The sequence below is a fragment of the Epinephelus fuscoguttatus genome, linkage group LG10 (genome assembly GCF_011397635.1).
Source record: "Epinephelus fuscoguttatus linkage group LG10, E.fuscoguttatus.final_Chr_v1".
NCBI lineage: Eukaryota > Metazoa > Chordata > Actinopteri > Perciformes > Serranidae > Epinephelus > Epinephelus fuscoguttatus.
The window spans coordinates 44,535,419-44,551,800 of NC_064761.1; the positions used below are offsets into that span (position 1 = coordinate 44,535,419).

Here is a 16,382-nt window from a genome sequence, read left to right on the forward strand (position 1 = left end):
CTCCCGTGTGACGTCTGCTCATTATTCACTTTCCACTTACTTAGTTTATTCATATTTATTTTCTGTGCCTCTGCGTCTGTGATAGCCGTGGCCGGAGGTCTTAGGTTGCTGGTGTCCATATGCCTGTATGTCTGTCTCATTCTCAAGAACGCCTTCAGGGAATTTCTTAAAATTTGGCACAAACGTTCACACAAGCCTCGTTTCCACCGAGCAGTTCAGTTCAGTTCAGTTCAGTTTGGAGTTGTTTCTGTCTCCACAGTGAAAGTTGTGGATGGTCCCAACAGAAGCGTTCCTTAGCGTCCCCATGTTTGGTCCCCCCTCTGTTGGGGTACCTAGCACACAGATCTGGTACTAAAAGGTGGAGCTAGAAACCCTGCAGTCTGATTGGTCAGTAGAGGACGCTTACTCTGGTTTTATGTAACCTCTGTTCATACATCAGTAAACTACAACTATAAAATGAAAGAGAAAAAAATCACTTCATTCACTGGGCCGACTGCCGGCAACTTTTAAGGTGGAACGTTAACTTGTAATGTTACTCAATGCATGAGTTGATGACGTGAATCCATCAGCACACCTTAAATTTCACTGTGACAACTTTGACCATCACTTTAGTTTTTATATGACACACACTTTTAGTAATGACTTTAAAAATATAGATTCATTTGGAGCGGATTATGTGAAGGTCATATATTCTAATCCTCACTTCCTGTGGGCTCCAGCAACACTAAACCCCTGAGCTTGCCTGAGAAGGACTAAATGCACAAAGCTGCTATTTTGAAATATCCCATGGAGAGAGACTCTCACTGCAGCCTGTTCTATTTTGTTGTGAAAATGTGGGCGTGCAGCCTCGTTCTGTGGACGATAAACCAGGTGCAGACTTCCATCTGTGTCACCGCTGATGAGGAAATACAGCGAGTGCTGGACGGAGCAGTGAGTGACAACAACCCCGCCCACATTTAAGAGGACTGTCTGAACACACCCAGGGTCTAGGTACCATGTCTGAAGGCTTACTGCTGGTTCCAGAGGTGCTGGACTGAAAGGGTTTGGTGGAGACGGGGCTTTAGACTTAATGAACTGATTAGAATTTGCCGTCAGGTCACTGTGACCTTTTGTCGAGAGGCGTGAAAATGTACAACTAAAGAATTTGACAGTCCAGTGTGTCAGATTCAGTGGCGTCTATCAGTGAGGATTACAGATTACAGATTACAACCAGCTGAAATGTTTCCTGGTCAGAATTCCTTCAGTGTTGATTGCTGAGGAGCTGAATTATCCTCAGAGGTCTCTTCCTCTCAGAAACAAACACACCAGCTGATTTAAACCAGTAAAAACTCTGAAGACGTTTCACTTTTAAAAAATCTGAGTTCTTCCGATGCTCTTTGTCACAAAGGAGCTGCTAACCACACTGGCCGACGTGAAATTGCGATGTCCAGATCTAAAGTCAGTGTTTGGTTTGTTAGTTCTGGGCTACTGTAAAAACAAGGTGGTGTAACGTGGCGTTCTCCGTGGACCAGGACCTGCTGCCTGTGTAGACAATAACTCAGGATGCACCGATTTCAATATTCTGGGTCGATAGCCATGTTTGTTTATATGTTGTTTATTTTGTTTTTGGTGTTGATTCCCCCCCTTGTTCCAGGTAAACAAAGAAATCTACACTGTAGTAAAAAAATAACTGAACTGTTGAAAAGTAAAAACAGTTCTTCATTTCATGACTTTTAAATGAGCACAAATTCAATAATACCTGAAAAACATCTTCAAAACTTTTTTTTTTACCACAAACAATCGATCATAACGCCCTCTGTAACATCCTGTTTATGTAGCTGTAAAAACGATGACACATTTCTCCTTTAATCAGCTGATTTATTCAAGTTTCTCATCAAAATCTGTATTTTACAAGATTACACTGAACACATCATGAGAATGTTGTATTTTACCTCTGCCTCGTTCTCATTTTTACTGAGTAGAGCTTGAAGGCATCGTAATATATTAGTAATTGTATTAATGTGTCCCTCTGTGTGTAGCTTCCCAGTTGGAGCAGTAATAACCCTGCAGCATCACTCACTATGTGAAGCTGTTACATCGTAGCCTGTGATTCAGTCGGCGCTGTCATCGTACAGTCTGCTGACATCACACATGATGTCATACCCAAGTTTATTAGATCCATGTGGCACAGTGTAGCTGCACTAAACTGAGAAGATTAAGCAAAACACAACGATTCTTATTTTCAGGTGATTGAACACTAAAGAAAACACACTTATTATATAATATTCAATTTCTGAAAATAAATTCCCCAAAATCCTACACACTGGAGCGTTAACACAAAAAGCACACACTGGAGAAAAGTAAAAAAATAAATCAACATCATTTCTTATGGGAATTTAGTTTGTTCTTGTTTTCTAACAAAGCAAAGACTCATTTCATGAATTGAATAAACCATGTGGTGATTAATAGGATCAGAAAACAGGAAAACAATTTTCTTTGCTCGGATCTTTACAGAGCCCCAACTTCATTTGTTTCTGCTGACAAACTTGTGTATTTGAAGCGTTACCCACTGACCCCATGAATCATATTTTAGAGTGCACCTGAAGAAACTCAAACATTTACACAACAACTCAGGAGAAGATGTCAAAGTCCGCCCACAATGTTTGACTGACAGCTGATCTGTGTGCAGTGAAGAAACGCCACAACAATCAGCTGTCAGCAACAAACATGGAGACTAAAGACAGAGTTTAACCCTTAAATGACTTCTGACTATTTCAGTTCACACAACTCTGCAGTGTCTCCAGGATAATGACAATAAAGCCAAAGTCCAGCATAGAGAGGCTGAGTGAATGTGGTCTGGACTCTGTGGAGGAGAGTCATGGTTTCAGAGACGCTGTAGAAGGACAGAATACCTGCACTGTGATCCAGGTACACTCCTACTCTGGAGGACCGAGGACCTGAGACGGGAGTTTGGACTTTGTTGTGATAAAAGTAATAACTGTTATTGTAACAATCTAACGACCAAGATTTGTCATTTCGTCCAAATACACATTCACCCCCCCCTGCTCTGCTGATATTCTTGTATGTGACTGCTACATCAACTCCTATCCCTCTCCACTCCACCTCCCAGTAACAACGTCCAGTCAGACTCTCTCTACTCAGGACCTGAAACCGGTCAGTGAATCTGTCTGGGTGTTTAGAATAAGACTGTTGTTCACTCATTACTGTCACTTTCCTGTTCCCCTCAGATAATAACAGCCATGTGTATGCTGTGTTTGGATCCAGTGTGATGTGACGTGAATATCTGAAGAACTCAGCTCTGGTCTTGGGCTCTGGTTGTGGCAGTAAAACATCCACTTCAGCCACTGTCAGTGAGACGTTTGTCCATGTGTCCCTCAGAGCGTCCTGTAGTTTATCTCTGACTCCTGACACAGCTGCTGTCACGTCCTCAAAGTAGCGGCGAGGATGGATGTTGATGCTGGATGAGTGTGTGGCTTCACTGAGTGCTGACAGTGAGGGGTAGTTGTGTAGAAACTGGGTGTGATCCTCTGTGTGTGAGCTGCTCCAGCTCAGCGTCTTTCCTCTTCAGCTCAGTGATCTCCTGCTCCAGCTTCTCCTGAAGCTCTTTGACTCGACTCACTTCAGTTTCCTGCTGCCATCTGAGCTGCTGCTTCACATCAGAGCGTCTTTTCTCCATGAGACGGATCAGCTCAGTGAAGATCTTCTCACTGTGCTCCCCTGCTTTATCAGCAGAGCCACTGATAGCCTCCACCTCCTGTTGGAGCAGCTTCACATCTTTCTCTGTGTCCTGGATTCTCTGCTGGATGTTTTGTCGACTCCCCTCCAGCTCTCTCTGCCTCTCAGTCCTTTCTGCTGCAGCTGACACTGTGTCGTGGCCTTTATGTTCATCCACAGGGCAGAGATAACAGATACACTGCTGATCAGTGCGGCAGAACATCTTCATCACCTCATCATGACGAGCAGATGTTCTCCTGCAGCTTCTTGGAGGGCTCCACCAGCTTGTGTTTCTGTAATGGAGCCGAGTCACGATGAGGCTGGAGGTGTTTCTCACAGTAAGAGGCCACACACTGCAGACAGGACTTGAAGGCTTTCAGTTTCCTCCCAGTGCAGACATCACAGGCCACATCTTCAGCTCCAGCATAGCAGTGATCAGCAGGAGCAGCTTGGAGTCCAGTCTTCTTCAGTTTCTCCACTAAATCTGCTAACATGGTGCTTTTCCTCAGGACAGGCCTCAGTGTGAAGCTCTGCCTACACTGAGGGCAGCTGTAGATTCTCTTCTCATCCTCTCCATCCCAGAAGCTTTGAATACAGTTGATGCAGTAGCTGTGTCCACAGTGAAGAGTCCCCGGATCCTTCAGTAGATCCAGACAGATGGAACAAGAGAAGGTTTCTCGGTCCAGCTCAACTCCTCGCTGCGCCATTTCACCTTGTGGCAGTGACTGTGTGAGTTTCACTCTCTGAGAAGTGAAAGTAGTTTGAGCTCTGATCTAAACATCATGTGATCATGCAGCGAATGCAGCCTGTCAGCTCTGTGACGTCACCACCATGTTGGTTCCACCCATCCTCACAGTGTAGATGTGAAGGGGAGGGAACAGAGTGGAGCTGGTTGTGTGTGAGAGCAGGAAGAGGAGGGAGCGCTGATTCCAGGACGACCAGCAGCACTTTGAACTTTGTTTCCTGCTTTCAAATGAAGCCTCAGTTCAACATGTGAAAACAGTTTGCAGTGGTTAAATCCTGGTTGGCTCCTCCTCCATGTGTCTCTGACTCGTCCTCAAAGCCTGTTCACTTTTCTTTTCCTGGTTAAAAGCAGCTGAGTGACGACAGGAAGTGATCAAACTAAAGTGTCATCAAACAGCTGAGTTACTGTTGAATCGTTTTCTCTCATATTTAATGATCCACTGTGAAACATCTGTGACAAAACATTTCAGTTTCAATGGGCCTGAAACAAACCTGCATTTATTCACAACTTCAGACGGCAACACGTTCTTACACAGGACAGATACCACAGTGTGATACTGCAGCACAGGTACTGATCTTAATGAGGTAAAGTAGTAGATCTTTTGTCATCTTTTCTTTGGACTTATATTAGGAACAATTTAAGAAAAGACAGTTTTGGTGAATGAGGCCAGATACTGGCAGAACAGAGTCTCAAAGTATTCATCATCTTTTCCAGGCTTCCTTTTTTCTGTCTGACTTTACTTTGTACAACTTCCTGTTTCAGATGTTTCTCAAGGCGTTTCTCAATACTCAAGTTCAGCAGTTTGGACTTGTGGACTGGGCAAGTCCATGCGAGAGTCTGGACTTCCCAAGAACGGGAGGACGGGAGTACAGTCATTTCTGCTTTTGGAACAGCAGCGAACTTGATGATGTCACCACCTCCAGTTTGAGATATCTACAATTTAATTATGACTAGTCATAATTCAAGTTCAAGATATCTTTAATTATCATCAATTGAAAATATCTACATGGTCCTTTCAAGATATCTTGAATTAAGTTTCAGATAGTCAGAATGAAGTTGTAGATATCTTGACCTTGAATTATGACTAGTCAAAATTAAACTGTAGATATCTCAAACTGGAATTAGAGATACCTCCAATTCAATTGCAGATATCCGCAACGACATTGGAGATATCTATAATGAGAAATCCCATACCTATGTATTGCAAAAGTAGTTTGAATCTTAGTAGTCAAAACTGAATTACAGATATCTTGAATAAGAGTTTTGACTAGTCAGAATCTAATTACAGATATATGTAACTGTAGCTTTGACTAGTCAGAATGACGTTATAGATATCTTCAATTAAAATTCATATTAGTCACAATGACATTATGACTAGTCAAAATGGCGCTGTTGATATCTATAATGCTAATTCCGGATAGTCAAACTTAGCGATTACATGTTAAACGGCTTGCCATAGTGGCTACTCTTGGTGGCTAACCTCCAACGCTGGTTCTTTTCCAAAGTCATTTGCCTTCAGTTTAGCAAATACATTTAGTTTTAACAAATATTTAACTGATGTTAACTTAGCATTTTTAACGCAGACGGGCGGAGGATTAGCTGGGAAACATCACATTTATTCACTTTACATGGGGCTACAGTTAATACTGAATTACGTGTTAGTGTCTCTTAATGAGTCATCAGGAATCATCTTTAGAAGGAGCAGATGTCACCTTAAGCTGCTCGGGACATGTTAAAGTTAACAATATTTCAACGGAGCAAGGTGAGCTAACTGTTAGCATGCTAACTGTTAGCGTGCTAGGTTGCTTTGAGATGTCTGTCAAAGATGGCAGACGTATGATCACATGATCCTGTTTGAACTCTAACAGGTGTTGTGTTCCACCTTTTATTTCCTAGTTGCTGTTGGAGAGAAGAAGAGAGTAGCTACTGTAAACAAGCTGTAAACACTGGAAATCGTCGGTTTCAGTTCAACGCCGGAAGTCGTGCGCATAATTCGCACAAAGGCTCACGCGGGCAGGAATACGGAGAACATATTTCACATGATTTTGATGTGTTGGAAAGTAATGACATCAACTCAAGTACTGTGCTAAAGTACAGATTTGAGGTGCTTGTGTTAGTGTTAATAATGATGATCTAATGTGTCAGTGATGATGTTGAGGTTAAACAAACAAACAAACAAACAAACAAACTTGGTGTCACAAAACAATCAGCAGATTAATACATCTGGTAAATCATCATTGTTTTAACAGTTGAGACTGAAAATCCCGTTTAACATTAAAACAATCATCCAGGTCTGATGTGAAAACACTTCTTGACTGTGTTCGTCTCTCTTCCTTCCTGCTTTACGTCACTAATATTAAATTTACCATTCAGCGTTCAGGGCCGTTGTGACGTAAATGAGGAAGTGTTTCCATACACCTGCTGAGAGGAGACGGAGGCTCGGACAGGTAAACACGGAGACACCGACTCGTGTTTTTGGGCTTTAACATGTCGTTGCTGAGCTGAGCTTTGTGCTTCGACTGAAGGAACACAGCTGTGAGCAGCTGCTGTCATTTATAACCGTAGTTTGAAGTGTTAGCTAGCCTCTGTAGCTACCGGGAAGCTAACGACGGCTAGCTCCTGTTAGCAGCTCCGTCAAGCTAACAGCTGTTAGCATGCTCTAGAGCGGAAATGCTCAATATTTACGTCAAATGAACGGAGTAAAATTCACGTAAAGGAGGTAAGTTATGCCTGTTCAATAATTTTAAGAAAGAAAACTGAAGCGTAAACTCAGAGAAACATTAAAACAAATAATACTTTACGAGTTATGAAGCGCTGTGACATTTTATTTTGAAGTTCTGCACAGGAAGCGGGGCTAACATCGGTTAAATCACCAGCAGCGAACACGTTAACATATGAAACAGTCAAACAAACCACCGGTTAGTGAGTTTATCTCGACAGGATGTCGTTAAACGTTATTTAATTGTTATACATAGTTTAAAGTTTGTAAAGATGGCGGGAGGATGTGTTTAATGAGTTAACGTTATTGGTGAGAGGATGAAAACACACACCGGGACAGTTCCGTTTAAAACGAGTTAAACACCACAGGGCTGCAGCACTGATTGTACTCTCAGTGTCAGGATTTTACATCTCTGTAAAGGTGCTGGCAAAACACAGTATTTCCTCCTGACATGTAGTGGATGAGTTGAAATACTCAATAACGTTACCTGAAAACTGTACTTAAAGGGGAACTGCGCCCATTTTCAAAATGACACGTTATTCGTCTGGTCAAAGACCCTGATCACATACAGAGTGTTTTTGCAGCAGGAGGCGGCTTTTTGTAATTGTTCTTCATGAGAATGAAGCTTTATGCTCAGTGTTTTTGTGTTGCTACACACCTCCATTTTTGCTGGAGCGCTCTGAACCTCTTGCTTTGAAAAAACTTCAACTCAGAACAATAACGCCCCTCAAAGGCCTTTCCCAAACCGCCCCCTACTCCCTCTCCCTACCCTCTTTCATTCTGCTTCCGCCTTCATGTTGAGGCTCTGCCACAAACCAGCTAGTGAGGAGTGGGAGTGAGTTATAAAACCCTCCGACAGTGATCCTGCACTGATGCTGACTTACTCGCTGAATCCATAAGCCCCGTCTCCACCAAACCCTTTCAGTCCAGTCCCTCTGGAACCAGCAGTAAGCCTTCAGACATGGTACCTAGACCCTGGGTGTGTTCAGACAGTCCTCTTAAATGTGGGCGGGGTTGTTGTCACTCACTGCTCCGTCCAGCACTCGCTGTATTTCCTCATCAGCGGTGACACAGATGGAAGTCTGCACCTGGTTTATCGTCCACAGAACGAGGCTGCACGCCCACATTTTCACAACAAAATAGAACAGGCTGCAGTGAGAGTCTCTCTCCATGGGATATTTCAAAATAGCAGCTTTGTGCATTTAGTCCTTCTCAGGCAAGCTCAGGGGTTTAGTGTTGCTGTAGCCCACAGGAAGTGAGGATTAGAATATATGACCTTCACATAATCCGCTCCAAATGAATCTATATTTTTAAAGTCATTACTAAAAGTGTGTGTCATATAAAAACTAAAGTGATGGTCAAAGTTGTCACAGTGAAATTTAAGGTGTGCTGATGGATTCACGTCATCAACTCATGCATTGAGTAACATTACAAGTTAACGTTCCACCTTAAAAGTTGCCGGCAGTCGGCCCAGTGAATGAAGTGATTTTTTTCTCTTTCATTTTATAGTTGTAATTTGCTGCTAGGTACCCCAACAGAGGGGGGACCAAACATGGGGACGCTAAGGAACGCTTCTGTTGGTACCATCCACAACTTTCACTGTGGGAACAGAAGAAAGCATACTGAACTGAACTGAACTGAACTGTATCGTATCGCACTGCTCGGTGGAAACAGGGCTCAAATGTCCAGACTTCACCGCACGTGCAGACTTTGTGGGCGCATTCCTGGGACTGCTGAGGGCTGTTTAAATCAACAAGTCATCCAGAGGGGCCTCAGGTGGACTTTGTGCAGACTTATAGAGAGTCCACTTGGGGTGCAGACTTCAGCAGGCCTCACTGATTTAATAACCCACAATTCATTGTAATACGAACGTGATGTTGTGGGTTTTCTTCATCGCCAAAAAAAGAAACAAACTTATGAATGTGTAAACTAGTTATTGATAGTTAGGTCTATTAAAAAGCTACTTTAATTGTGTATGACAGAATTAATACTCACATCATCACTTCAGGATACAGAGATATGAGTACAGGCTGTAGAGGGACTGACAATACATTTATTATTGCAGCCACAGGACACAGGATTACACAGGATTCATATCTTGTTACCTGCAGGAACAGATGAGTCATCAGTTGATATGACATGAATATGATCGTATTGAATGCCACTAGTAACAAACACTTGTGCCTTTTTTATTGTTGCCAGGCAACCACCCCATCACCTCCTTACCCTAACCCTCCCGTGTAATCAATCTACTTATTATTTATTTAATATTGTTTTATGTATTTCACAGAATACAGTGTCTTACTCACAATTGATGGATTATCATGTAATATGTCACAGTCATGTCACGTGATTCAGGCCCACTTGATACTGAGTAGATGATTTCGGTGCTCTCTGCACTCAACTTCGGATGTGACGTTTTGTTGTCTTGTACACAGACTGTATATCAAAATACATACAGTCTGTGGTTTTGTAAATTAGGAACTTGTAAAGTTTTCAGATTTGGGATTTTACATAACTTTCATAAACATTTTCAACAACAATACGAGTTTAATGCTGCAGTTTGTCAAAAAGCACAGATGTTATGGAGTCCCAGTGAAATGACCAGCCGAGGGTCCCAGAGACTCTCTACACTGACACCCTGTCAACATCACTGGTCACTGCATTGCTTTATTCTCGCCTCAGATGTTTTCATATTTTAGTGACTGTTTAGCTGTAAGATGAGAAAGTTGGTCTGGCTGGTGGGCGGGGCTTGTTACTCTGTTTAATCCAACATGGTGGCCGGGTCTCAAATGTTCTCATTTTACAGCTTAACAGTCACTAAAATATGTTTCTGAAAACATCGAGGTGAGAAGAAGACAGCAGTCACAGAATCGTGCTAAGAGAGTTAAGAGTTTCAGCAAATAAGATAGAAGTTGTTGTTGTTTTATGAAAAGTTTCCAGCTGTAGCTACGAGTACGGCTCTGTAGTAAACGTACGTGTTTAGGCCACAAGACAGTTTTTAATGTGTAGTTTTATGTGTTGGCTAAACTCTCTCTCTCTCTCTCTCTCTCTCTCTCTCTCTCTCTCTCTCTCTCTCTCTGGGAAAGTGATCCTCAGCTGAAGAATCTGGGCGAACTGGTTTATTCGGGTTTATTCTGCACTTCTTTGTGCACTAACGTCTCACACTCAGCTCACAGTGTCTCTGTCTGTCCCAGCAGCACCAGTAGAGATGTCCCAGCAGCACCAGTAGAGTCCAGAGTGGAGGTGTGTGTGATGCAGCTATAGTGTTTGAGCGTCAGGATGGAGATCCTAGTGGCCAAGCTGCTAGGCCTGCTGGGCCTATTTGGCCTCATGCTGGCGGGCGTTCTGGTCCCAGTGCGTCTCCTGCTGGTCGACTACGACAAGGCGCACAGATACAGGAGGGCTCTGTCTCTGTGTAACTCGTTCGGAGGAGGCGTGTTCCTGGCAACATGCTTCAACGCTCTGCTGCCTGCCGTCAGAGACAAGGTAACGCTACAACAGCCTCACGAGAGACACTACTAATGACTAATATCCCTGATGTCTCAACTGGGGCTGGGCAGTTCAGTTATGATTTTAGCTGCCAGTGATCGTGAGAACAAGATAATCAAGATAAAGTGATTGTTGCACTGCAGCGCTCTGGTTTTGTCTTGTGTTACACATTTGACGCTCCTTGTTGCCAACTTCGCAACTTTATTGCTGGATTTAGCTTTTACTTTTCAGACCTTTTCAGTCGCTGTATATCTGAAACACAACTAGAGACAAATTTAGTGACTTATTCAGGTCATCGTAACAAAAGCTAGAAACACATCTGTATGGATGAGGACAAGGGATGTTCCTGGCGACTAGACGAAAAATTTAATTAAGACTAGTCGACTAGTCTAAAAAAGGAAAACACTCAGAAAACAGTCAAAATTTGGCACAATTTATTGTTAAGTATTTGAAACATTGTCCCAAAATATACTGTGCGCATTCAGAGCCGTTTGAAGCCTTTAATCACAATCTTCAACGACCATGTTGGATTTTAAATGCTGCTGAAGTACGAGACACTTTGTGCCGTGCGGTATGAGTGTGAACATGAGGCAACGCAGTCAAAAGTTAACCACTAAAATAACATCTGAAATAAATAAAGTGCCTCTGAAATATGGGGCACATTGAACCCTGCAGATTATCCGACAGAAATGATGCACTTCACTTTAAAGTTAATAAAACAACATGTAAATTATAATTAAACTTCAGCTGAAATGAGGCATGTTGCTGCGTGCAGTATGAATATGAACCTGCACATTATCTGACAACAACTCTTAAAGTTAACAAATAATATAACGTCTCAAAAAAGATTCATTGAATTTATTTTCTAGATCAAAGTGCTGCCAAGCTGCGCTGGTTTATGAGAGGATATCTCTCCAGTTTAAAACTCCAGTCTACTGGAGCATTACCACGGGGAGGGGGACTGCTGTCTGATGGCTCTGTAGCACCCACTAGTGGCGGGCGGCTGCATGACAGTTAAGCTGCTTTGTACATAAATAAAGCACTACTAGGTTTAACTGACTAATATTTCTGGTGTCGACCAGCGAGGGGGTGGACGTTTAATCGTTAAGATGACTAATAACACTCATCCCTAATCCGGAAGTTCTCAGTCGGTGCATCCCTAGAGGTTTCCCTTTAATGAGGTGATGACAGATCATTTGTGTCGCAGGTGTGAGTTTAGTTTAGCAGACGGGAGTTTAAGTTTTTCCCGGAACAGTGGTGAAACAATGAAAACAAAACTTAGTATTATATTGAAGTATTAAAACTGGATTCCGAATCAATAAACTGCCGTCTGATCTTCAGTGTGTGTGTGTGTTGACTCTCCTCAGGTGGCCGACGTGTTCACGCAGCTGAAGATCAGCAGCGACTATCCTCTGGCTGAGACGATGATGATGCTCGGCCTCTTCCTCACCGTGTTCGTGGAGCAGGCCATCCTCACCTTCAGGAAGGAGAAACCGTCCTTCATCGACCTGGAGACATTCAATGCCGGCGGCTCCGAGGCCGGCAGCGACTCAGAGTACGACACGCCTTTCATCTCCCCGGCGCGGGGCTCACCGGTCAGCAGCGGTCACCATTCCCACGGACACCATCACGGACACTTCAGCCCTGCTGAGCTGGCGGGGGCGGGGCCTCTGCGTCTGGCCAGCCTGGTTCTGGCTCTTTCGGCTCACTCGGTGTTCGAGGGCCTGGCGCTCGGCCTGCAGGAGGATGGAGCCAAGTTGGGCAGCCTCTTCCTGGGCGTGGCCGTGCACGAGACGCTGGCCGCTGTGGCACTCGGTGTGAGCGTGGCCAAAGCGTCACTCAGCATGAAGGACGCTGTCAAGCTGGGCGTCACGGTCAGCCTGATGATCCCGCTGGGCATGGTGGTCGGGATGGGCATCGAGTCGACGCAGACGCTGGCGGGCAGCGTGGTGTCAGTGGTGCTGCAGGGACTCGCCGCCGGCACCTTTCTGTTCGTCACCTTCTTTGAGATTCTGTCCCGAGAACTGGACGACAAACAGGACCGGCTGCTCAAAGTGCTCTTCCTCATCCTCGGCTACACTGCACTTGCTGCACTCGTCTTCATCAAGTGGTGACACACAGGAAGTGCTCTGACACACACAGCAATACCAAAGGAAAACTCATAACTCCACAAAGGCAGCAGAGTCCAGCTGTGAGAGGCGGAAACATCTGGAACAGCTGTGTCTGTGATGTAGGCAGAATCAGGCAGGGTTTGTCGGCTGCAGTTTTTAAATTTGGCCCTTCTCCCTGCTCAGCAACACCAGAAGTGGTTGCTGTTTCACCTCGCTGTATTTGTGTTTTCATTATGGACGTATCAGCAGGAGGTCACGCACCACTGCCCAAAAGCTGGCGCCCAGAAACATCCCGAACACAACAGAGGAATAAAATCCAGGCAGAGGGCAGAGTCTCTGCAGATAAACACACCGTCACTGACCTCCTGTGGTTTAACTCCTCATGTGGCGGCGGTGATGTACAGGTGTACTCCAGCAGACTGTGACATCACTGATGGGTGTTTTTACAGGTGCAACAAACTGCCTCTTGCTGGTGAAAATCTGGACCTGCAGCAGGTCAGAGCTTCCTGTGGAATTTTCTTGTAAACAGAGTTTTTGACTAAAACTGGTCGTGTTCCCTCGAGGCCACGCCTGTGTCTCTGACGTTCACCCCAAAGAACTTTTTTTTCCCCTTATAAATAAAAAACTCTTAAAGATACATTAAAAAAACACGTTAACATTATTTTTGACTACAGAAAGAATAAAAGTGGTTTTAGTCGGACATTATTTGTTACAGACCTCCAGGGAATAGTTTACATCATGACTGGGAACTGAACTCCACACTGTAGGACCCTGTTAGTTTTTCCAAATTTGGTGTTTGAAGTTCGTTAAAATGCAGGTCGGAGCTGCTAAATGGAGCGAAATGTAGTGACATAATAATTTGAGAATTGGAGACTTTTTTAAAAGTGAACCTGTTTGTTCTCTGTATCGAGATTTAAAAGCGGTGTGTGCAACATTCAGAGCATATCAGTGATTCACACATGGCTGAGCTCGCAGCGAGAAGCTAACGGTGCTAACAACAGCAGCAGTGCTGAAAGAGCTAACGGTGTTAGTCTGGGGGAACTGGAGGGTGGGCGCTACGCCTCCACGACAACACGTTATCAGCAGTAACCACCCTGTGAGCACAGTGCAGAGCAGCGGTGATGAGCCAGCCAGTGGGAAACGCACAAGGGACGGGCCGAAAATGTGCATGGATTGGCCGGGTGGAGGAGGGCTCGGGCTGTGGGAAAAATAAATATTATTTGCTTATGTATTTTTGAAATAAATAATATAAAAACGTGCAGCTAAGGAAAGAAGCAGAGGGAGCAGCCAAGCACTGAGCTGAGCTCTGTCCTTCCTCTCGGTCGGAGTGGGGAGCTTCTCTGGCGGGGAAATACGGTGATATTTAGTGCTTTTATTGGCGGGTCGGCTGAGTGTGTCATGTGATAATCTTGGACGGACTGGGTTCAGGATTTAGCTCACACGGGTCAGTTCAGTTCAGGTTGTAATTTTTCGGCCCGTTTAAAACTCTAGCGTTAACGTGCACATGCGTCCGGACCGTCAGAGCACAGAGAAGCTCGACAGCAAACAGTTGCTTATCAATGCTCTGAATGTCGTACACAGAACCTTTAACTGAGCTTTAATGTTGCAGCTACATTTATACACTGCTGGGTAGATTAATATATAATAATACGTGATTATTTATTTGTTTATCATATTTTGTATCAGTAATCTGAATCTAAAGTGCAGTAGAAAGTACAGTGTTTCCTCTGAGATGTGATGGAGTAGAAATATAAAGTGGAAATACTCAAATAAAGTAAATCAAAATTGTTCTTCAGTACTTGTGTACTTAGTTACATTCCACCACTGCGGCGGTGAGGTATGACACAGTTTCATATATACTGAAGCTTTGAGCTGGTGTTAAGCTTAGTTTTTCTATTAAACCTGCTGTGTCTGTATGAAATAATCACACTGGAGTCTTTTAAAGATGATCTGCATCTGTCCATGTAATCTTTATGTTTATGACCTTTTCATTGTTGTCTGTGTTCATGTCGTGATGTTGAAGAGTTTTGTATTTATGAAGGTTTGTGTCGCCTCATCATCGTCTCATGGTGTGCTGGTTAAATAAAACAAATTATTATCAAACTGGATTATTTATGTGGTGTAAACAGCAGCAGACACAGAACAACATGATGTCCGTCTGATAAATGTAAGTCCCATTTTCACTCTCAGTCAGCTCCATTTTACATCTCTCTCCATCATCATCTTTTATTTTGGTCACTGACTCGTGTTTCTCCCTCAGATGCTGCTGCACGCTGTAAAGTTTGCTTTGAGAGATTGACACTGAACTCAGCGTCTGACTGAAGGTAACAAACCAGTTCACGAAACATGAAGAACTTAAATAACATCGTCTTCTGTTCACAGAGAGCACACTGTGACTTCACTTATTATGGAAATTATAACTGTTAGAATCTGTTTTATTTTTACTCAAGAAACATAAGTAATGCAAAACTATCAACATACAAAAATACATTAAAGATCAAATAATAAAAAATAAAGATCTATAAAAAACTAGAATTGTATTCCTCAGCACAAGTTTACATCCATATCCCTCTGTTCCTGAGATACATGTTGAACAATGGACCGAAAAGTGTTATATGCGGAATGTGATGATGTCACAGTCAAGCTGACCTTTGACCTTTTGGATATAAAATGTCATCGCTTCATTATTTTATCCTGTTAGATATTTGAGTGAAACTTTGTCATAATTAGTGTTTGAACTCTTGAGTTGTGGACAAAAACCTGTTTTGCGTGGTCACACTGACCTTTGACCTCCAACCACCAAAATCCTAATCAGTTAATTCTTCAGTCAAAGTGGACGTTTGTGTCAAATCTGAAGAAATTTCCATAAGCTGTCCTTGAGATATCGTGTTCACGAGAATGAGACAGATGCAAGGTCACATTGACCTTTGACCTTTGACCACCAAAATCCAATCAGTCCATCGTTGAGTCTGGCAAAGGGAAGGAGTCTGTCACCAATTTTTAACGGGTTCACACGTGTTTAAAAAGCCTGCGTACATTTTTTTTTTGGCGACGTCCATGTGTCCTCAGATCACAAACATTTACTGAGTGTTGGTCAAAGACAAGGTGACGTCACAGTGTGAAATAGGGCTGCAACTATTAGTTGACTAATCGTTGACTAATCGACTATTAAGATAATCGGTGACTATTTTAGTAGTCGACTAATCGGTTTGCGTCATTTTTCATTGTAAAGTACTATAAAGTACCCAAAATACTCTTATTGCAGCTTCTTACGGTCAAATATCGGCAGCTTTACACACTCTCCCATGACGTGAACTGAAACTCTTTGGTGTGAGTACGAAACAAGATGACATCATTTTGGGGTTTGGGAGAGACAGGCCGACATTTTTCAACATTTTAACACATTTTGCGATAAAATGATTAGTCGAGTAATCGAAGAAATAATCGACAGATTAGTCGACAGTGGCCGTGTCCCAGCTTTATTAAAACCTGCTGCAGAGTGAGTGCAGATTTGCAAAAAACAATAAAGTTTATCAGTTTGAACATTAAATATCTCGTCTTTGTTCTGTCCTCAACTGAATTAAGGTAATAAAAGATTTGC

General features: G+C 43.2%; 1 protein-coding gene and 1 pseudogene across 6 annotated transcripts; one reads left to right on the plus strand and one right to left on the minus strand.

Annotated features, from left to right (window-relative positions):
* Positions 1-1,819: 1,819 nt before the first annotated feature.
* LOC125895989 (tripartite motif-containing protein 16-like) lies at positions 1,820-4,551 on the minus strand (annotated as a pseudogene).
* A 96-nt stretch (positions 4,552-4,647) lies between these two features.
* On the plus strand, positions 4,648-14,576 carry LOC125896002 (zinc transporter ZIP3-like). 6 transcript variants are annotated; one of them, XM_049588280.1, is made up of 3 exons: positions 4,648-5,026; positions 10,376-10,667; positions 12,038-14,576. In XM_049588280.1, exons 2-3 carry the CDS (start codon positions 10,461-10,463, stop codon positions 12,782-12,784), a joined length of 954 nt encoding a protein of 317 aa, XP_049444237.1. In that variant the 5' UTR covers positions 4,648-5,026; positions 10,376-10,460; the 3' UTR covers positions 12,785-14,576. The 6 variants fall into 6 exon arrangements, with proteins under 6 accessions (XP_049444237.1, XP_049444238.1, XP_049444236.1 ...); XM_049588281.1 differs by having other exon boundaries at positions 10,379-10,667; XM_049588279.1 differs by lacking the exon at positions 4,648-5,026 and adding an exon at positions 6,834-6,906.
* Positions 14,577-16,382: the final 1,806 nt, after the last annotated feature.